The sequence below is a fragment of the Neolamprologus brichardi genome, chromosome 3, assembly GCF_056152115.1.
Source record: "Neolamprologus brichardi isolate AB-2024 chromosome 3, ASM5615211v1, whole genome shotgun sequence".
NCBI lineage: Eukaryota > Metazoa > Chordata > Actinopteri > Cichliformes > Cichlidae > Neolamprologus > Neolamprologus brichardi.
This window is the reverse complement of record NC_142106.1, coordinates 9,539,635-9,563,669: the sequence shown is the minus strand read 5'-3', so window position 1 is coordinate 9,563,669 and position 24,035 is coordinate 9,539,635. Positions and strand designations below refer to the sequence as shown.

Below are 24,035 nucleotides of genomic sequence, written 5' to 3'. Positions count from 1 at the left end.
ATGAAGAAAGTCTTTAATCAAACAGAATTCAAAGATCAGAAACATTTCATATATGGAGTTAAACATGAATCATTGTTTCAACAATAGATTTATTGTTGTCATAAACAGACAAGAAGACAACAACAAACTGCTCCTCCCATTCAACACATGTCAGTCCATATCCCAGCAAACGAAATCATCTCCATTTACACATCAAATAGAAACATGAATCACTTGTAATGATTAGAAACTTGATAGAATTTCAAATCTAGTTTGGGGAGTCATTCAGTGAGAAACAGTGAAATGATTTTCCATGTGAAAAGGTGGACAGCAGAAACAGAAAGAAACAGTGAGAACTAAAAGAGAAACAAAGAGCTTTGGAACAACGAGGCAGCAGGAGGACAGCTGCAGTTTAACAGCTTCAATTCACTGACAGGAAACAACATTAGAAATATCATCATCCTCAACTCATCTGCTGCACTGACACTGACACCTTCAACGGACACACCTTCACTTTAACACCAGTGTAAATGTATGGAAACATCCTGTGAGTGAAAGTGTGTGTGAAGGTGTGTATGTGTGTGTTAGTATCAGGATCAGAGAACGACAGCTTTCCTCTGTTCCAGTCCAGATTCACTCTGATCCTCTGGAGCTTCTTCTGGACTGAGAGAGCAGATTTAGCTGATGGTGAGCATGTGTAGTATTTACCTTCAGAGATAAATATTATCCATAATCCAGACAGTATGTCTCCCTTCCTCTGCACAGACTCTGCTAACACACCCAGTACCCACTCATTACTGTCTCCAACATCAACATCCCAGCTGTGAGTCCCTGAGTTAAAGCCCTCAGAGCCCAGGACAGAGCAGGTTAATCCATCAATCCTCTCTGGATTATCAGGAAGCTGCTGCCTCTCTCCTCCTAGTCTCACACTGGTCAGATCTTCAGACAGGATGAGGATTGGATTTGCAGTGTTTGGGTCCAGAATGAGAGGAGTGTAGGAGACCATGTCCTTCATGTTGTTCCAGATGTTGAAGGTCAGGTTGCCCAGGTGTTTGGCCTGGTCTATCAGAGCTCCTGAGGGCAGCTGTGGATCATCCAGCAGGGGGCAGCGCTGGACTCTTTCCACTGCAGCCTTGTAGTTGTGCAGGAATGAGACGTCTTCAGCTCTCAGCTCCTCCTCTGTGGCTCTGACTGTGTCTGAAAGAGCTGCTATCTCTCTGCTCAGAGCCTCCATCTTCTCCTTCATCATCCCACTCTTCTGCTCCTCTTCCTCCCTCAGTGCAGCCAGCCTGGCCTCCTCTTCCTCTGCTAGAAACTGGTGAAGCTTCTTAAACTGCTCCTTAATCTGCCTCTCTGTGTGTCGGGCCTGGACCTTAATGTGTTCTGCTGTTTGATCAAACTTCACTTGAACTTCTTCACAAACCTTTAACTTCTTCTTTAAGGGCTCCAGAGTTTCCTGAAGTTCCTTCTTGTGTTGTTGTGCAGCTTCATCGATGGGTCTGAATCTGTGATTGGTGTGTTTTTCTGAGGCACAGCAGACGAGACACACTGGCTGCTGATGGTCCAGACAGAAGAGTTTGAGTTTCTCAGAGTGCAGACTGCAGAGAGCCTCTGAAGCTCTCTGATCTCTCTCCTGTAAGAACGACTCACACAGGTTCCTTAAAGCCAGATTTAAAGGTGGTTCATCCTTTGAAGATCTTCTCTTACAAACTGGACACTCGTGTGTTGGTCTCTCTCTCCACCATCTCTTCAGACAGTCTTTACAGAAGCTGTGGCTACATGACAGAATAACAGGATCTCTGAAGACCTCCTGACAGACCGGACAGCAGAGATCCTCCTCTGATCTGGAAGCCATTGAGTCTGTGAGTGAAGCTGAAAACAGCAGACAGGAAGTACAGTCAGTCCTGGCTCCCCTCCCTCCTCTACCACCTTCACTGAAACTTCCTTTGAGTCGTGTTTTTGCTCAAACTCACCTTCAGTGTGTGGAGCGTCAGCAGCTTGAAGCAGCAGTGTTGGAGTTTTCCACTTTTCTCTCCTGTAGCTGGACTCACTCAGAGGAAGCTGCTAGTTTGGTCTGAGCTCAGTCTGATCGTCTGTGCGTCTCTCTTTACTGAGGACGAAGAACTTCCTGTTTCCTGGTTTGTCACATTTGAGTGACGTGAGGGGAGGAGACAAATGTTGCTGTTTGACTTTTAACTAAGGTGTGTTTCAATCCTGCCTGCAGCTCAAAAGCTGTAAAACAGGTTTTGTGTCTTTTCACCTCCACAGGTCACAACATGAAACCTGTTGTGAAGTTTATAAAATAAAGTGTCACTCGGTGGTGCAGCTGTTTGTCAGCTTCTATTTCAGACTTTGTTCTGCTTCTTGTTCAGGTTCCCAGCAGTGGGAGTGTAATGCAGTCACACACACACAGGTGGTGTTAAGGTGCATTCACTTAGTTACAGACTGTGGTGTTATTTCTTGTAACTAAGGGTGTGTTTCACTCCAAAGTTCAGACATTAACCTGCCAGAAGTTGTAAAAGTTACTAATAAAGAGCTTTTCTCTCATTTCACATGCAGGTCAGAGCATGAAAGCTGTGATGCAGCAGTTTGAGAGAAATTGCTGCTGATATAAAATATTTTTTGTGGTTTTACAAAATATATAAAAGAGCAGAAAGAAAAGAAATAAGTGTAAAGAGTGCAGCAAAATGCATGTTTTAGTGTGAGTTGGTTCATCTGATCTGGTTGTGTAAAAGTCACTGCATGACACTGAGTGTTACTTTTGTGTTACTGACACTCATCTCTGACATCTCTTTCTCTTACTTTCTTTTTTCTGTTATTTAGTCAAAAACCTTTCAAAGAAATAATGAATTCTCCACACGTGTTTGAAGGTTGCTGATACGTTCATCTAGCACAGACCTATTGCTGGAACGCCAAGACAATTCTACTACAATGGCAAAAACAAGACGCAAGTCACCAGAGCTCTTTGTGTTGCTCGTGCATGAGGGAGAGAACTGTGACGAGCATCGTTCCCTCCAAGTAAGCAAATGAATGTTAATAGTCAAACATAGAAATTAACATTTGCAAAATCATTCCAGCTTTGTGGTGCATCTCCTCCAGGTGTGTAAATCACACATGCAGAGTGGTTTGAGTTCCTCAGAGCTTCATAAATGTCTCTTCCAGTTGTTTCTATCACTGTCCATATGACCAGAGTCCAAATGTATGCAGACATGGGTATAACAAACATACCAGTTAGTTTTGCTGTTTGTCAATGTGGCTTTCAGTTATCTTCAAGGCTGCAGGCCTTTGTCAGCACTCCTGTTTTATGGCCTCTATCAACCCTCATCACCTCATTTCATGCATTCTTCCTGTGGGGGGATACTTATGACTCCTCTATTGTCCTTTCGTCTCTGCAGAAAACCTTTTTTGGAAAGGGTATTGGATTCAATTCTTTTACTGCTGTTATAACCCCACCTGTTGAGTCACTTCAGCAGTCTTGTTCATGATGCAAATGACAACAACAATGACACAAAGGAAGACCCTCTTCAGAGTGTCAAAGTATGCATAGCACAGTGACACAGCATTAGGTGATGTTCATAGGAAATTGCTGTCAGTCATTCCCCGTCACCACCATAGCTTCTGGTTTCTGTTCACAGAATAATGATGCCATCCTTGAACTTCCTCTCTGCACGGTCGATTGGAGCTTGGAACGCTCCCCTCATCCTTCAGATCTCCATCTGTTGTCCACAATCTCCTCGTGATTACCTCTGGAAAGCCCTGTGGCACAGCTCTCCATCCAATGCAGCTTTATGGTCATTGCTGTGGTTCCAGAATCTTCTCATGATGACCAGTAGGTCCCCAAACAGCATGACCTTTGACCTCAACCCCTGCTTGGGCTGTCAGCTATGGTCCCTGCTTCTCGCTGGGTCTCTGAAGATTTCTCAGGAGATTCCACCCTTGGGATCATTTCTTCCAGCAATGCTCTGCTGCACCTGTATCTCCTTACTAGAGGAAAAACTTCTATTTGGAAAACATGTCAACCATCATCAAACCAAATTTTCCTTTCAGTTCAGTGAACTTCACTTATCAAAAAAATATAATTATTTATATTATATCTATTTTATTATATCTCCCAGCGGTCTCCAGGTGAGAGAGGGAACGATGTAGGAGGTGAATGATGGCATCATCCAGTCCAGTGCCAAGTAAAGCCGTCTTCCTCTGAGCACCAGCTTTTCTATTGGTTCAAACACAGAGGTGGAGGGCTACGTTTTTTCTTTGTGAAAAGACAACTTAAAAAAAACATTCAAACATGAAGCTTTTATCTAGAAAAGCTAAAAAATGTATCATTGAGTAGTTTTTCAACATAATCTGAGTTTTTGTGGTAAATATTTATATGTACTTATATGCCACAATTTTACTCTCTTAAGTGCTTTCTGTCTAACATTCAAACTGATGGATGCATCAGACAAAAACTTAGGTTTTGTATGTTGTCCAAGGATATTTGGCATGCAGACTGGAGCATCAAGGGATCCGTTCACAAGCTTTATAATTAGTGGATGATCTGCTCTACCTCCTGAGATGAAGCCACTCCAGGAATGCCAACAATTATCCATCTGTTTAATGGAGACATCGATTGTCCCCTTGTGTCAACATCTTGTAGTTTGGTTAATGAATAAATGTATTTCCTCCCACATGGTTTATTTATTTATGGCCACTAGAGGGAGATGTTGGACTTTAAAGACTAACATGGATATAAACAGATCATCAACATTTCTTTAATATTTTGTCAATAATAAAATGACAGTAATGTGATTACAGTAACAGTAATGTGATTACAGTAACAGTAATGTAAAAAAAAATCACCACCATCTGAACATTTATTTATTCGATGGACTTTATTGTTACCAAACAGAACTGTTCTGGACTCACACGTCCAAGTTAACCAACCACCAACATGTACAGATAAAGAGCAACAATCATAAGTTCATCTACGTCACTGATTCTTTGATGTGCAGCAGGTTTTAAGCATGACAGAGATTCTCTGCTACGAGCGAGTTGTTAAGCCGTACACTAGACAACACTAAACACTAAACAAAGCTCCGACTGTGGGTTTTAATCAGTGTTGGTCAAGTTACTTGAAAAAAAGTAATCAGTAACTAATTACTGATCACTTCCCCCCAAAAGTAATCCAGTTACTTTACTGATTACTTATTTTCAAAAGTAATTAATTACTTACTTAGTTACTTAGTTACTTTTTAAAAACACGATTTACAACCTGAATAGGTGATAAAGTGATAGATCTTTCAGCCCAATTCTACTTTTTCTACATAATCCATCATACAAAATGTAATCAAATGGAAAAGTCTCTTTTTAAAACTTGTTTTATTAGTTTTAATCTTTTAACTTTATGCATCAAGCAAAAATTTAATTATATGCAACATTCACTGACTGGAAGAAATTTGTTTAACATTTAAACCTATTTTCTGCACATTCCAGCACATAAAATAAAAATATATTTTTGTGTGTTTACACTCATTCTTTCAAATAGATGCAAGTAAAACACAGCAGAAAATAAATAAAGTCAAAGACTAGCGGTCCTGTTGCTCTATTTTCACCTGTAAAGCAGGAGTGGGGTAGGCGGAGGTTTATCCTGGTGCAGGTGTGCAGCGGTCAGTGGAAGAATCCGCGAGTTTCTCTGCGAGTTTCCCATTACGTCGTAGCTACTCGGTGCTTGCTCGGAAGTTTAGGGGTTTTTTTTCGCTGTAAAAAGAAGTTTTCTTCCCACGCACAACGGACACTAATGTTTTTGTCACTTTTTATGGAATCAAACTCAAAGTAAGGTCAGTACTTCCACGCTTTAAACGCTGCACGCTCATACTCTCTCTGCACTCGATATATGATCCATTGTTGATCTGCACACAGCTGTTGTCACGAACATCGCACTCGCTTACGTCACTGTTTTTCTCGCAAAAAAAATCACGTTTTTTTTGCAATAGTAATCCATTACTTTACTCGTTACTTGAAAAAAGTAATCGGATTACACTAACGCATTAAAAGTAATCAAACGTAATGCGTTACAAATAACGCATTACTGCCCATCTCTGGTTTTAATGTTATGGACATGTGCATATGTTATTTGGAGAATGTATAAATGTTGCTGTACTTGATTCTAATCTGCTGTCAAGTCTCATACACACAAAAATTGCAGTTACTAGAACACAGAACAAACACCAGGTAAAGCTGTTCGATCAATAAAACTAATTTCACCTGAGACAAACTGAAGTGATTTACACATCTCTGTTATCAGGCTGTGGGACATAAAGTTTAATGTTTAAAGGGGTCCAGTGTAAAGATCCACAGCTCTAATGTGCAGCCGTCACCTTAGAAATAAACAGCAGCACAGAGAGTGTGCTAAGTGGTTAAAATATTTCTCATCACCATCTGATAATGTCACGGCGAGTAGAGTGAGCCGTGTGGAAATAATAAAGGAGGATCCAAACGCAGGCACTTGTAAAGGTGTGAAGGTGGTTTATTAAATATGAAATGAATATAGACAAACAGCAAATGGAGCATGAACTAAACTAGACTGGAAACAACTAAACTACAGAGCACGAACCTGAATGAGGACAATGGCCAGCAGGGAGAACACACAGGTGAGACATAGTGGATACACAGACGGACCAGCAACTACAAGACAGAAGACGCGACTTAAATGCACACAGAGAAACAGGGAGATTACACACAGGTGGGGAACACAGCTGGGAGTAATCAACGAGACGAGACAAGAGGTAAACCTGAACACTCACATGAGACGCAGACCTTCACAATAAAACAGGAACAAGAAACCATCACACAAAGACGCAGACTCGACACTGAGAGACAGACAGAAAATGACACATGGAACTTGAACTAAACCTGCAAAAAACATGAGAACACAAAATCTACAAACTAATCCCTAAACAAGAATAACTGAAACATAGATTCATCATCATCATCATAAGAAAAGAATCCAAAATGCAAAAACACACCAAAACATAACAACTCAAAATACTGGGTCAACCTGACCCAGAACCGTGACAGATAACAACTGTTATTGTGTGGAAGAAGGGTCACATGACTTGCAAAACAAGTTTAATGTGAATGCAGACAGGAGTCTGAGCAGAAAGCTGAACAGACATCGATAACCTTTCTGAAACCATCTGCAGCTGGAGATTTAATGTAGGTTTGTCAAGCCAGCTAATGATTGACTGTGTGTTGAACTACACCCACAGTATACAGCAGGTTTCTCTAAGTTTTTTCATCTCTGTGAGGCTTGAATTTGCTTTAATATGAGTTATATAAAGGAATATTTTGTGTTCACAGGCTGAAGTTACTTTTTTTTATCTCTATCAACAGAAAAAAAATTGTTTGAAAATACAAATCCTGTAATTTCCAAATACAGGACATAAATATGAAAACCTATGCTACAGAAAAGTACAATAAGATGAGCAGCTGGAAGCCAAAAGAAATTCCCATCAACAAATCCTATAAAAACTGTGAAGATGAACAAACACTGTAGTTCACAGAGTCTCTGACAGACAGAGACACACTGACACAGTCTGAACAGGTTTGATGATAATCAGAGAAATTTATCACCAAACCAACTCTGGACGTGTTTGATGTCTGTCTGCTGGATGATCAGATCATCTGTCTGTACCTGAATGTTCACTGACAACACTGAGAGTCTGAACAGCAGCAGGAGAAAAACTCTGAGACATTTCAAACAGGCTGCAATTCAACAGGAGGCTGCTATGAATCCTGATTCTGCTTCTTTTTATGTTTTCTGTAGATCAGAAAAACAACAAAATCAGTAACAAGAAGCACAGCAAAAATTGACAGACCAACAAGTAGGACTAGAGATCCATTCTCTGTGTGTCCTCCGTGGTGTTTTTTTGATCTAAAAGACAAAACAACACAGAGCAGAGAGGTTAACGGTTGGAGACTATAGATGTTCATCTGTCTATAGAAGATGGAACTACAGAGACCACAGAGCTTTATTTGTAAAACAAACTTCCTGAAATTCTTAGGTTTTAATATCAACACTTTTGACTACTGCAAGTCATTATTATCAGCATTATTAAATCTTATGATTTAATAAAGAAATTTGCAGACTTGCACAGAGATGGTAAAATTATGATGACTGATAACGGAGATGAAGACAACAGACGATGATGACAGAGAGGAACAGGGGTTTAAATGCACCAAGGAGGCAGTTGAGACAGAGCTGCTGTGGTTGACCTCTGACCTCTAACTGATCCTGTTTGATCTGTGAAAGGATGAGCTCAGATGAAATCAGGTGTGTGAGGCAGAGAAATAAGAACAAGGACTTAGGCTACGTCTACACTAATGATAACAATGACACGTTTTAGTCATGTGATGCAGTCATGTGACCTATTAAACTTAGATAGCAGAGGGCATCGTACAGCAGTTGTTTTGTTTGCTCTCAGTTTTGACAGCCCTATCAGTTTGTGCATGCTTCAGATAGCTTTTCTTCAAACTCTCTAACTCTCACTCGCTTTTGCCACTTTGTACTTTTGTGTTACTCGCAGCAACAACTCCATCTCATTGTTAGTCCATTTAAAAAACTCGGTGCTTTTCCTCAACATTTTCCCGCCAGCTGAGGCAGGCCTTGCATTTCACACTTGTGCTCAATGTGGATGCATAACTCAATGGTGGGGACGCCGAGCATTTTCAGACGAAAACGCTGTTTTCAGATCTCTCCGGGCTCGTGTGGACGTAGCCTTAGTTTAGGTGTGGTTTCTATTAAGGAAGGGTCTTAAGTAAGCATGTAAATTGTGACTATTTTTAACATTTGACACATTTATAATTCTGTGTATTGCTTTTGTCCTTCAGCTCCGGGACTGTTCATTGTTTTGGGATGTTTATCTTCCTGACCGGGTTGGAAGGATGGACACATTTTATTGCTCTGAGTCATTTTGTAGGCCACACTTAAGTTATAGTTTGTTAATTCCCAGATTGAATAGAATTTTTTATAATTTTGTCACAGATCGTAAAACAACCTGTAGCTGCCCTCCAAGGTGCTCAGGAACTTTTACTCCTGCACCATAGAGAGCATCCTGACGGGAAACATCTCAACCTGGTTCGGGAACAGCACCATGCAGGACAGACGAGCTCTACAGAGGGTTGTGCGATCAGCTGAGCGCACCATCCGCTCCGAGCTGCCTGACCTGCACTCAATCTACAGCAGGCGGTGCTGGACCAAGGCCAGGAAGATGGTGAAGGACCTCAGCCATCCCAACAACAGACTGTTCTCTCTGTTGAGGTCAGGAAAGCGATTCTGCTCCCTGAAGACCAACACAGAGAGACCGAGGAGGAGCTTCTTCCCGCAGGCGATACGGTCTCTCAATCACACCATCACACAGTACTGACCCACACATATAGTTCTTACACACACACTGAACATTGTTTTCACTTCATCACTTAAATCACTTTAAGCATATTTGCACTGCACAAGACACTAAATAATGTGGATTGCACAACACTGGACATTATATTTCCTCATTTCCATTTAATACTTGTACAGCTGCTGTTATTGTGTATATATATTTATATTTCTTCATACATTCTTATATATTTCTATACTGTGTATGTGTATTTTGTTGTACAGTTATTTTATTTTCAACTTTAATTTTTATATTTTATTTTATTCCTTCCTAGTTAAATTTACCCTTTTTAATTTTCATATTTATTTCCTATCTTATTCATAGACTTTTCTTTTTTTCTTTAGGTCACGAGCAGTTGTGTAAGCATTTCACTGCATATCGTACTGTGTATGACTGTATGTGACAAATAAAAATTTGAATTTGAATTTGAATTTGTGATCCATGCAGAGAAGGGCGAGGACCATGGTTGGTTGGTTCAAAGATCTGCTTCCTTTGGTCGGCTGTCAGTCTGAGAACTGCCTTGTTTTAAACGTAGGTCAGGTTTTATAGAGGTCCGACTGTCTGACTTATCTGAACGTGTAGAGAGCGTCGCTGCAGCTTCCTGTTTGGCCCCTGATGAAAACACCAGAACAAACGTGCTTATCGCAGGAAAAAAAAATCTTTTCCTCTTTGATAAAGTTTTTGTGAGAGCTGGACCGGAGGGGTTTGAGGTTTGATCAAGAATCAAAAGTATGTTAATTGAAATAAAAGGAGAATAAAAGGAGTGCGACCGTTGTCTGTTAACTCCCAGTGCTCATCAATGGGACCAATGACAGGAAGGTAAAAAGATAAGATTACAGCCAAACATCCAAAAGTGCTTGATGATAGTTTGGAAAACTTATGAATAATGTGAGTCCTGAGCCACTCCTCGTGTCCAAACATTAATGAAAATACAGCATAAAAGGCTAAACCAGAGTCAGGTTAAGAGTCCATATTTGGTGCGCCCACCTTTGTTCTACAGCACAACCTGAACTCTCTTAATCAGATCTCTTGTAATGTCTTTAAGTCGTCTTTAGGAATAGTTCTCCAGGTGTTTTAAGTGCTTTTTGTTCTCTGTGAAGATGATCCCACGCTGCTTCGATAAAGCTCCGGGTTCTGGGGAGGCCAGTCCATGACCGATAGTGTCCAGGTATTTTATTGCATTGTTAGTATGTTTAGGTTCATTGTCATGCTGAAAAATAAAGCTGTTTCTTTGCAGAAGGTATTACACGGTGGCTCAAACAACGACCGTATGTTTATTCATTTATAATTCTATCAATTTTATCACGGCCTCCAACCCCTCTGGCTAAAATGCAACCATGCAAACCATGACGGAGCCTCTACCATGTTTTACTTGTGTAGTTTGGCATGCCGCATTTCCTTGACAACTTCTTGGCAGACATTTTTCTACTGAGACCATTTCTGATGAGGCTTCAGTTTACAGTCAGGTCCTGTGTCAGCTGTTTGCTGGATCTTTGCCTACTTCCTTATAACATGACTTTCAGACACTCCTCAGCAGTGTTAGGAGCTGTTTTTATGCTTTAATGATTCATGGGACTGGATTCTAGGATTTAAGGACTGGACAGGAAATGTAAAAAAAATAAATAAATAAAACAAATAACACTATTGCTCAGAATAAATTTACAAGAAAGCTTCCGAAGAGATTTCAGGCTTTGCTGAAGAATAAAATACTGACGTTGTAGCTTGTTATAACTGTACAAACTCTCTTTTTGCCGTACAAGCTGTATTCCCATATGTTTCAATGAATCAATGCATCTTTTTTCCATTTTCCTAATGAAATATAAAAACATGAGGGGAGGTTTGAGACTTTGGGGCATCTCTGTAACTACACAAAATGTTCTCCGCTCCATTTTCTTTTTCTCACTTCCTTTTCCGTTCTTTATTAAGCCCTCATCCCAACTTTTGTTTTAGATGTGTGGCTGCCATCGAACTTAAAATTAAGTAATACGTTTCCTAAAATGATAATGTTCTCAGTTTGTACATTTGATATTGTCAAGTCCGGCTGTGTGGCAGGATCCAGTAGCAGGACAAAAAGCTAAACTAAGTGCGGCAGCTTTATTGCTGTAGCTTGAAAACTCAACAAAATACAAAAAAACAAGAAGTCAGGCAAGAGGGGAAAAGCCTGAGTGAACGACACAACAAGGAATCGAGGGAAACTGAGGACATAAATACACACAGGCTCAGGAGAGGATGGCCAACAAGTGGGACTCATTACAGAGTAAAGTGACACAGGAAGCAAAACTGAAGATGATGCTGGATCAAAATGAAACAGGAATGAACAAACACAGAGAGCAGGACTAAGACATGTGAACGTGACCCTGGGGCTAAGGATGGACAGACAGAAGACAAGTGGGATGACATATGGGACAAGAAGGGAGAAAACACAGGGAATACAAACATAAACCTAACCTGAGACTGTCATGGTCCTGGGTCATTTTGACCGTGTTCTCAGTTTTCCTGTGGTTTTGTATTTTGTTCCTTATGTTCATTGGATTGTTTGGTTTGGTATTTGGATCCCTCCTGTGTCCATGCTGTTATTGTGTTCTGTGTTCTCCTCATCCCCTCGTGTATTCATCCTTGTTCTCTGCCTCTCTCTCTCTGCTCATCTCTGTGTACTGTGTTGTGTTTAAGGTCCACATCTCGGTGTCAGTATTTTCAGTTTCGTGTCCTCCCCGCTCGGTCATGAGTAATTGTCCTCAGCTGTGTTCCCACTTCCCTCATTACCTTCTGTGTATTTATGTCAAAGTGTCCCTTTGCTCCGTGTTGCGTCGTCCCTCTAGGTTGTGTGCATTTCCCGTGTCTTCCCAGCGCCTCAGCTTCAGTTTCTCCCAGTATAGTTTTGTATGACTTCTTATGTTCCTGTTAATAAAGACCTGCCTTTGACTTCATCCCCATGTGTCTAGAGCCGTGCATTTGGGTCCTCTCTTGCCTTCACACAGCCGCCGCATGACAGAGACAGGACAGGAAATGCAGAAAGACACTAACATTATGAGGAACCAAAGGACTAGAAGCAAAGATAAACTCAGAAAAAAATATTATACTTTATACTAAATAATACAAACTGAACATAAATCATCACTTTAATCCAGAAAAAGTCAAAACAAAAGTCTAATTACTGGGTCAGAGGACAACAATGTTTTTATATGTTTTTATTTATATGTTAGTCAGCAACTAGTTATTCTTCATAACTACTTCCCTGAATCAGCAGTGGGTCATTTATGCACCTGCAGCTTTCCTCGCATGTGGTCATTTCTCACGGTCAAGAAGAAGAGAGAGAGCCCACGGCCCTCATAGGAGTCGTCTTTGAATAACATCACTACTGTTAGTCAAACACGTTTATATTTTTGCTGCTTAGCAAATTAGTTGGACTCAAAACACAGAAGAAAGAGGAAGAGACATTATTACAATCAAAGGGATGTTTCATTTTGTAAAGTGAAACTTTAAAAATTCTGTATTTTTTTAACCAATTTACATTATTTGGTATTCATTCAGGTGTTGGGTTTTTTTCAGGAGAAATATCACACTGTGGATGTGGAGGTGAGGACGACTGAGTTGTGTGACGTTTTTCTCTAAGACGCCTTCAGTTACAGGTAATTCTCAGAGTGGATTTCTGGTTAATCCTTCACTCGGTCATGTAAGCAGTTTGGTGCTTTCCCCTAACTAAAATGCATTTCCACTTTTAGAATTGGATTTCAGTTTAAAACTGGTATGTGGACCCACACAGGTGTGGAGCTGCAAAGAGGAAGCAGCTTTAAATGTAAGTGAGTCTATTTTTGTCGGCAGATTCGTAAGAAGTCATAAAAATAAGAAGCACGTTGACTGTGTGTTGGCTCTCTGCCCAGACTGTAAATGTGTGTGTGTTTGTGTGTGTGTGTGTGTGTGTACACGCCTACTTCCAACTAAAACCACACGACACACCCACAAACTCAGTGACTTGGAGAGCGGTGCAGTGCAGCCGTGAACACACACTACAGGACAGACGGGTAAACGATGAGCCTGTGACGAGATGAGCGGTGAGTGAAAATGTTCAGTTAATTAATGGAGAAATGAAAAAGCTGGAAGCAGCGAAGGGTTAAAAGAAACTCTTCACCCAACAGGCTCAGATTGTGCTTTCCTTCACAGCCTTACATGGACTTCAGTAGCGTTAGAAACTGACGCTCTGTGTTCTGTTTCCTGACACATCAGCTGCTGTCTTTGAACTTCTGCCTTTAATTTGAACTGGATCAGGTGGAAACCTGTGTCATCTCTGTGTCTTAAGTTTGTACTTTATGTTTTTAAGACATTAAAGAAATGACAGAAAAATGTAAACAGGAGCTCAAAGATGTAAAAAATAATAAGAAGAAAGAAAATAACTGTGAAAAAAGCTTTTCTATAAGAAGAAACCTTTGAAATGTAGTAAGTCTCTGTGATTTAAAAACCTCCTTTCTCCTTGTCATCACGGTGAAACAGAGCTTAAGCTTTTGAACAATGAGTGATGCTGAAATCGGTGAACCTGATCTGAAATCCTCAGGTGCAGCTCTGTGAAACCTGATGTGACAGAGAATAAACGGGAAATAAAGCAACATCAAACATAGAGTGCTTCCAGATGGGCTCTTTCATAACATTGAGAAAGTGGCATCCTGGATCCATTAGAGGGGCCGTAAAGGTGGGCAAGGTTTCAAAAAGCATTTTATAGTCTAACAAAAATAACTCAGCACCTACAGACAGAATGATGTAAATGATAACAAAGCAAACAGAAGAGCCAAAGGACTTCAGGAAGATGCTAAATAACCTGAAGGAGACACAAAACGACCACATGAAATACCACAACGAGCTTTTATGTGACTGCAAACTCAAAGTGACGACAGTGAGAAACACAACAGGTTGAAAGCAGCCAGGAGACAATAAAATCCTAACATAACATGATCACAGAGCCTGTTTTTAATCACAAATCACTGCTTTTTACTATTGAATAAGGTTTGCTAAAAAGGGTAAAAACACACTATAAAAATAAGACACAATAAAACATGTTTGCCTAAAAACGTCTTCATTATTAAACAGGTTGTAATGAAAATGTTTACTCCACTGCTCTCAACCTGGTTGTGAAAACAAGTCTGGGTGTATGGCAACCTGTGGGTGCGCTCGAATATTCAGTCTTGCTTGGGAAGTTTCCCAGCTAAGACAAGTGGCCTGTTATTAGTTGGGTGGCAGCCATAATGAGAGCTGTTTGAATTGTCCCAATGCCACAGAAAGGTGCTTCAGTGCTTATGTCATCCTTCAGCAGAGGAAACAAGGCTTCATCCTTTTTGAGGGAACAGGAGGCAACTGCATCCTATGATTCATAGCTGTGCACCATTTTTTAAATGATTGTGTGTATATTAATAATAAGTTTTGTGCTGTAACCTGTAGATCAGTTTAGAACTTTTGACAACACCTGAAAATCATACGAAGAATGTAGATCTTATATAAGCTCTCTAAATTATTACGACTTTAATAAAGTGAAAAAAAAGAATTCAAATTGATTCATGTTTACTTCAGGTAAGCTGGGATAAGTGATGGATGGTGAGAATTTTTCATCAGCCATAAAAACCTCAAACAAAGAGCAACAAAAAATCAATTATTTAAAGGTTATTTGTTTCTTTGTTTCTAAAACTCCAGCCTTTATAATGAACTGATCTTTTTCATTTATATAACCCAATTAAAACAGCTGGGGTGAAGTATGATGAACATTTTGTACTCCATGTGGAAGAGAGCTGGAGATTAATAATAAGTAATAATTAAATGTAGAGAGGTATAAATACACAGTGAGTGAAAAAGAAACACTGACTGTATCCAAGTCCCACAGAGCGAGAGCGAAGTGCTCTAATAGGGTGATATGGTACTACAAGGTCATTAAGATAAGATGGGGCCTGATTATTTAAGACCTTGTATGTGAGGAGCAGGATTTTGAATTCTGGATTTAACAGGAAGCCAAAACAGGAGAAATCTGCTCTCTCTTTCTAGTCCCTGTCAGGACTCTTGCTGCAGCATTTTGGATCAGCTGAAGGCTTTTCAGGGAGTTTTTAGGACATCCTGATAATAATGAATTACAGTCGTCCAGCCTGGAAGTAATAAATGCATGAACTAGTTTTTAGTGTCACTCTGAGATAGTCACAAAAAGTTAGTCAGTGGTGCTAGTGTCATTATATATAAATGATATAAAAATGTACTGTTTATAAGGTTGGAGAGACGGAGAAATAAGTTGGATGAGTGGCAAAGCATTTCTCCCACTGAAAAACCTCCATCCAGATGAACAAAATCTCTTTAATAAACTGAAGCTCAGTTCACAACCAGCTCCTCTGCATTTTCAACAAGTCTGAGCTCATTAAAATGAATCCAAATGTTTGATGACTCTTTCTTAATGTGATTTTTCCAAACTCTCCACATGCTCTTACTGTTTAACTCATTGTTGGAAGCTCATCATTTGAAAATGTTTCAGGCATATAAGTTGAAAATATTGGCTCAATAGTTTTGAATGCATATTTAGTAAATATGATAACAGTCTCTGATCTGTGTGAGTTTACAGAAATGCTCTTACAAATAACTCTCATGTGTTTCTTCCTCTATTTCAAATGAACACCTCTGTGTTCAAACACCAGGAGATGAAGCTTCTTTTTCTTTCTCAGAAACAGACTCGTTAGTGTTAACCACAGAGGACAAACACACAGAACTTAACATGGTGTGAACATCTACAGACAGACTAATATATATTTGACTGATACCATCATGCTGTTAAATGTAAAATCATTTACTCATAATCCAAACTGGGTTTATTTTACACATCATCACCAGTTTCTTAAATTCAGCTACTTTTGCTTCTATGACATAATTAATCTTAATCTAATTTAATGTCAACCTAATTTAACATTAAATCTTAATTCCGTCCAGCTCAGTGTCTCTGACTCCTCCCACTACAACACTGAACAAACCAAGAGCACCAAATGCTGCAGTTCCTCTAATGTCCACTGGAGATTTATAGAGTCAGTCACTCTCCATAGACACTCATGTGAACATGTTCAACTTTACAGCAGAAATAAAAATGGATACAACCTGCTATTAAAAATATATTTGGTCTCTATAGCTAACACGCCTTTATAACTCACCTGTTCAAATGTTAATGAGGCTGAAAGTTTGCATTATTAGGGGCGTGGCCTCTTTGAGAGGTGGCTGGACACAGGCTGCTGTAACTGCCAACTGTCTGTTAGGCTTCACCTCAGCCAATTGGACCTCTGGACCATCTTTGTGCTTCGGGGGTATTTTTAATGCAAATGTGTAACCAATACTATGTGGCTCATTGCATAAACAAACATTAGCAGTTCTGGTAAGTTTAAATCTAGGATCTTGTTTTTATGTTACAAAGCTCTATTTAGCAGCTATCAGTGCCTTTCTGTTGACTCCTTACAGTCTATGGAAGCAGCTTGATAACCAAGCTATCTGACACTAGCTAATAAATTAGCACTGCACCCTTTCATCAAAACTAAATCGCTCTTGGCAATAAAGACAAACATGGTGTTGCTAAAAATGTTAAGGCTGGAAAAAGCAGTGGAGATTTAAAACAGAGAGATTCAAATCTCCATGTTTGAATGAAGAGAACATACAGTTCACACCTCACCCTGGGCCCCCAAAATGACTTCTGCTTTGTTTGACTGTCTGCTGTTGGTCTGTGATACTTTAATATCAGTGTATGTGAATCATCTTCAGCAGCTTTGTCTGAATATGCTGAAATTTGACGGTGATGTAATCATAATTAAATCATAACGAAACCAGATATATCAGGAAGCATCAATGTTTAAAACAAGTGAGAACAAACCCTCAGAAGGAAGGCGTTTGCTGTGGGAATAAGTGCTAAGAAATTAAAAAAAGAAATACAAATCACATTTTTATTTTCCTACTGCAGATTTGCTGCAAAATGCTTTTTTTAATTCCATGTATTGTATGTATTTTTTGAGTTTTTTCATTTCACTTCTACAAAAGAGGCACATAAAAAACACATAAAAAGCATATTTTTTAAGACATGAAACATTTTTATAAAACCATGAAGCTGTGATTCCTTATTAAAGGACACTTTAAAAAATCCATGATGCAATATATGAGTCCTATGGGTCTATGGGTTTTCTCAGTGAGAAAAAAAAGGCTTAAGACATGTAAAAATCTGTGGATGTCCTCTGGTCTGAGGTGCTGGGGGGACCAGTTAGAGACCAGCAGCTGGACGTCAGTGGTTGGACTGGTGGACTACTTCAGTGAAGAGTAGACGACGTCTGGCTCTGGTTTAAAGTCTGAACACAAACACACACAGTTCAAACAACAGGAAACATGATTACAAGCTTTGTAGTTCAATCAAGACCTCCAATCTCCACCTCTCTGCATCACACACACTCCCAGTTCAGACATTACTGGGAACCAGCTCAGATACAAATCACAGAGCTTCCATATGAATAACATTGTAGTCTAATTCAGATGTTGGTTGGGGTTGATGTTCTGATATAAGATATTCACAGCAATTCACCTTATTTTTACCAACTCAGAGACCTTTTTGTACGACCTTCTCTACTCCGTTAGTACATTTCCCCCAGAAAAGGCCAAGAAAGTCATTTATATCATTTATGGAGGCTTTTGGCTCTTGTGCAGGTTGTCTTCAGACTGTTGATCATCACTGTAACACTGTAACAACAGTCTGTAACATCACTGTAAGTTTGAGTATCTTTAATCTGATATTACATAACAGATGCTGTATTTCTACATTTGAAGTGGACATTTTCTGACAATTTCCAGCTGCATGTTTTTTTTTCTACTACAGTAGCTTTGCATGATTCACAGTTCAGTATAATCCTTCTATACATGGGGCCTTTGTGCAGCCAACTGTGTTCCCTCCTGTCCCTTTAATCAAAACTCTCTTCTGATTGGTTGATTAAACAGCATGTGGGTGGGGCTTTAATGGTTGAGATGGACATATTGATACCCTGCCTCTGTGACATCATTCACACACAACAACAAATAAAAATAGACTGTGGTAGAGTGTTTGGAGCACTCTGCTTTCTGAGCTTTTGGCTCACAGAGATGATGATGATGATTATTATTATTATTATTATTATTATTATTATTATTACTGTGATGATATTTGTTGTATATAAATGTATTAAAACTTAATAAAAACGTAATATCATAGTTGTTGTTCAGCATTATTTCAAGACCAACAGGGTGAATTTAATGAAGCTCACATCTTGCTGCTCATGGTTCTTTAAGTGAACTAGACAACTTAACAGGAAATCATTTGTCACGGAGAGCTCACAAGTCTGAGCTCGAAGACTGAGCATTGATGTGGTTAGCTTAGCTTAGCATGATGTGTGGAAACAGGTTGTGCGGTTGGGTTGTCTCTGTTAAAGAGCAGTTGTACCTTGGACTCCTCTTTCTGATGGTTTTGTCTCCAATACTGACGTCTTCAGCTCTCACTGCTGAGTAAACCACAGTTGTATAAATCTCTGCAAAATAAAACACATTTAAATTACAGCAGGTATGAAATCTGCACATTTTCTTTATTATTTGTAATGTCTATAAAAAAAATCACACGTTTTTTTTACAGAGAGCAGCAGGTTTTTGCTTTTTTTCTCATTTTAACACCTCTGAGTAAGAGGAACTGCCGGCTTTTGTGTGAAAAAGGAAGCTGGTGTCCACAAAGCTGCCATCTTCTTTCAATACAATCAGACACACTTCATCATGAAGCGAATATGTTGTCCCAACATGAAAACTGTTATTAGCCAAAGTAGCACACGCGGCAGTGACAAGTCTAACCAGAACAACAAAACTCTCTCTGAGACTGGAAACCACCTAAGATCCCAGATACAGTGTTTCCAGTGAATGTATGTTACATTTTTTCCTGTGTTGTCACTCTGCATTTAACTTTCAGCAACAGGAAGTTGCTGCTGTGGTTTTACACGCAGGAGGTAATAAAAATATATTTAATGAAGACAAATCATCACATTAAGACCCTCTGAGAGAATGAAAGAAAAACACATAATGATATTTTCTCTCTCCATACCTTTAACATTACAATTTGTTGACAACTTGTGTGTCACTAAAACCAAAATCAAACACATCTGAGCAGTTACAGCTCTGACACCTGTTCTCTGGGCCAGACGAGCCACATTTGAATCAAACTATTCAAATGAGCTTTTTTTTCATTCAAAACAACTGGCTGCCATCTCAATGCAGTGCAGACTGACAACAACCCACCTTCAGGTTTCAGGTCAACATCTCTTCTCACCAGTAGAGCCAGTAACACCAGTAGAACCACAACACAGACTGACCCAACAGAGATTAACACAGGAAGAACAAGATGCGGGGCTGATGTAGGGATAGAGGTGGATGTAGATACAGGTGTGGGAGTAGATGGAGATGTGTTTGTAGGTTTCCCTTAAATAGACAAACAATAATCATTAGTTTATTGTGAATGTTGAAAGCTGCAGAAACACAGACAGGTGAGTGTGTCACCTGTGACAGTGATCCAGCTGGATGGAGACTCTCCACGACCGCTGATGTCACACTTGTAGAGGCCTTCATCAGACCTGGAAACATGCTGGATGGTCATGTGACCTGTAGGCTGCTTCCTGATGAGGGAGCCATCTTTATAGAAAGCAGCTGGGAGGTTGGAGGGAGTGGTCTTTGTTTTACAGAGCAGAGTGACGTCATCTCCCTCCATCACAGGGAGGACAGGACTCTGCAGGATCACTGATCCACCTCAACACAGAGACAAACTACAGCATTTCATCCATTTACACACAGCTTCATCAACACTAACTCCACACACTCAGCTTACCAGTGACTGTCAGGTTAACCATGTTACTGATGGCACCCTCTCTGGACTCACACCAGTAAACTCCACTGTCATGAGGCACCATCAAAGTGATGTTACAGGAAGAACCAGCTTGTTCACCCATCTCCACACTGAGTCCTCTGTCGTTTGCTTGTGTTTCTCCTCAGAGTCCATCCAGCAGAGCTGTCGTCCTCCTCACAGCTCAGAGACACAGAGTCTACTTCAAAGAACTGAGAGCTGCTGGGACTCACAGTCAGACGAGCTGTGAGGGTTAAAATGAAAAACTGATGATCTGTTAGACTTTACATTGTGAAACATGAACCCAATCAGGTCATATCAGTGAGCATTTCTCAGGTTTAAACTGTGACAGAAGAAGGTTACTGACCTTGGTTTGTTGTGCAGCTCAGCAGTGAGATCAGAACTAAAGAGAAATGACACTCAGGTTGATTTGAGGTGAACATAAAGAACAACTTTGTAATATTTGATAATAATGAAATAAAACTAATATAAAATATCTAAAATAAAACTGATCACATCATTTCATATTTCATGCTCTAATGTAGTTACTGTTACACAAGGAATCACATACAGTTATGTTATAATAATACGTAACTGTATGTATTAGTAAATACAAAAGACTAGCACTAAACTAAGGTCTGTCCTCTGCTCTGTTCACACAAACACCAACATTTTATTTCATCTTTTCACTCATAAATTCATCAGTAACTCTGTGAAACTTCAGACCTGCAGTTGGTCCTCGTGGTGTTTTGAACTTGAATTCAGCCTGATTTGTTTTTCATGTCTTCTCCTCCATCATCAGTTATCAGGAGAGCAGACAGTCAAAGTACAAGAATTCAAACAAACACAGAGATTCTACTTACAGAGCAGACACAGCACAGATGTTTCCTTCATCGTCCTTCTCACTCATTTGAGCTTTTTTCATTTCTGTCACTGACACCAAGTAAAGCCCGCCCTCTTCCTCTGAGTCTGTTTCTTCCTCTATTTGTACAGAGTTATTGGTGGATTTCTAACCTCTTAATGATTCATGTGATAAATTAATTCCAGCATATGAACTTAGACACTCTGCAGTTCCTCTTTTGTTGCAAAACATTTAAAATTAAGTTGTTTTTTTAAGTGTAACACACAGAAACACATAAAACCTTTTGTGCTTTGAAAAAGTTAAGAAACCAGCAACGTTGTTTTGACATAATTTGAGGTTAACTGAGATGATTACATGATATTTGAGTTTCTCTGTGATAATCGATAAAGCACATCCTGACATTATGACTTCATTCACAAAAATATCATTTAAAACGTCGACTCTACTTCAGTCTGCTGTCAGTGTTGTAGCTTAGTTAATGAAACAAACTATAACCAGTATAACCATTTAGTGGACGGCCCCCTGGGGCAGCATGGTGATGCTGTTGTCTGACTGGAAGAAGGTGCTGGGTTTGAATCCAGCCTCCATCTTTCTGTGTGGGGTCTGCATGGTTGTTTCTGGGCACTCTGCTTCTCCCACAGCCCACAGTCAGGCAGTTAGATTAACCTGTGAGTCTAAGTTGGTCGTAGATGTGAATGTTTGTGTGTCTGTGTTAGACACAAGACTGATAGGAGACGTGCAGAGTTTATCCAGCCTGTTAACCTGTGGTAGCTGGAATATAATGAACACCATCCTCACACATGGTTTATATATGACCACTAGAGGGAGATGTTGGACTTTAAATACTAACATTGTTATTTTATTTTAATTTATTTAGGACAGTGCATGTTAATGAACATAAATGTAAAAAAAATACATGAATATAAACATACCAGATTATAGCCAAGGGCTAATTTCCATCTTTTGTCCATAAAACATAAAAATAGACATAATAATTCATAATAAAAACTCCATCACCAAACTCACACATACACACTATTCTATTCCCAAATAAAACATTAAAACTATACAACTTATACATGATCACACACTTGATTTGTCCATCACCAGTTTTTAACCTGTGCCGTCAACAAATTACTTTAGTGGTGGTGGAGCAAGGGAGTGTAAGACTTCATATATTAAACCCTATTTTGTTCGCTAGCTGTCTAGCTTCACATGGTCACGTGTCGTGAGGGCAGCATAACGTATATGATTAAAATTTCGATTATTAAATTTAAGTACCTGGGACACTTTATTTATGTGACTCTTGAAGGATAAGGTTGGGTCTAGAATGACCCCAAGATATTGACATTGGTACAATGACAACAAAATCTTTCATATTTTGTTGTCACGGTCATCAGATTTTGTGTATTAAACTCTTGGTTTAAATATATTTGACCTTTGAGTGCTGTTTGCTTTTTATTCTTTCTGTTTGACGTTTTTTATAAGTGTAGAAAATGTGTGTCTGAGTCTGCAGAGGAGCACTGGGCCATCAACGCTCAAATATTGTACTAACATATTTTGTTGGTGGACACAGCTGAAGCTGGTCAGGAACCAGTTACGTACCCTGGCCTCTATCAGACCATGAAGAGGTCAGCACACACAGAGAACTGACTACAATCGTTCCCACACAGTAACATACAGTGTGTCAGCACTGAGATCAGCTCATCTACACCTGCAGGTGACGCTCCTCACAGCTGCTGCTCGTAGTCTTTCTCCACAGTATCACAGGAGGTCTGTTTCATCGCTGTGTCAGCTACATATCAGTCATCTCCAGCTTCTCCTCCTGCACCATCTACAGATTTAACCCCTTCAGTGAATGTCGGGAATTCCCTTTCTCTACATTTCACAGCTCTGATGTTTCGGGTCTCGGTGTGTCACTCCTCAGACGGAGGTTGTTTCATAATCTTTCTGTGGTTTTATGAAACAATAAGGAAGAAAAACTGATTGTTTCACAGTTGTGGGTAGTTTCACATTGTGTTATCAGGCTGCTGAGGATGTTTGTCTGAGTGTTTGTGTTATGTTACTGCTTAGTTAATTTCATGTTTTGAATGTTAGTAAAATGTGCCACCCTGTGGCCCCTTTAAGTCGATGTTTTATGACAGTAGAAGAAGAGTTAAACAGGAAGTGGATGTTTTCTTGCTATGCTGTTTCAAGATGGCCGCGCCACATTCATGTCCTTCTTTTGGGTGTTTGTTAAAGCATTGTCTGTAAGTATTTAATGGTGAAAAGCAATGAGACACTTCAAGTGTAGTCTTTATGTGTGATGGACCACAGTTAACAAGTTTTCAATGTGCTATTCATATGTAAATGAGATCGCCAGTTCATATGCTAATTAGCGGTGCTAATCGTCATGCTAGCTCCTCAAATGCATTGTTAGGTAATTGGTTTAAGGCACATGTTGTTGTTAACAGTACAGATGAGTAATGTACATTTCCACATATGCTTTATTGTTACAGTTTCACAAAATGAAAGAACCAGTAAACTTCATAAGCTCTCATCTATTGTCTGGAGTTCCTGGGTTCATGTTTAGCTGTTTGGATAGCTAGTCAGACTTCTAGCGAGGCCATTTAAAGTTTGTGTTATCAGTCATTGCTGCTGCAGTGTGGTGCTGATGCAGGCCTCACACTGTCACAGGAAGGAGGAAGTGAAACTGACACAGACGGTAAAACCTTCTTGTTACAGCGTTTCTCTCATCTGCTGGGGATGAAGAATCGTTACACAACACTGACAAGTTATTTTGCATCTGAACAGATGGAAAAATGTTGCATTGGAGCGATTTCATAATCAATGTGACCTTTTGGCCCATGAGGTCAGCTCATCGTTGCCCCCTGTTGGTGATTTTGTG

At 39.7% G+C, this 24,035-nt stretch overlaps 1 protein-coding gene across 1 annotated transcript; it reads right to left on the bottom strand.

Annotated features, from left to right (window-relative positions):
• Positions 1–442: 442 nt before the first annotated feature.
• LOC148103410 (E3 ubiquitin-protein ligase TRIM35-like) lies at positions 443–1,834 on the bottom strand. Its single transcript, XM_087838723.1, has one exon. It carries the CDS (start codon positions 1,832–1,834, stop codon positions 443–445), a length of 1,392 nt encoding a protein of 463 aa, XP_087694849.1.
• Positions 1,835–24,035: the final 22,201 nt, after the last annotated feature.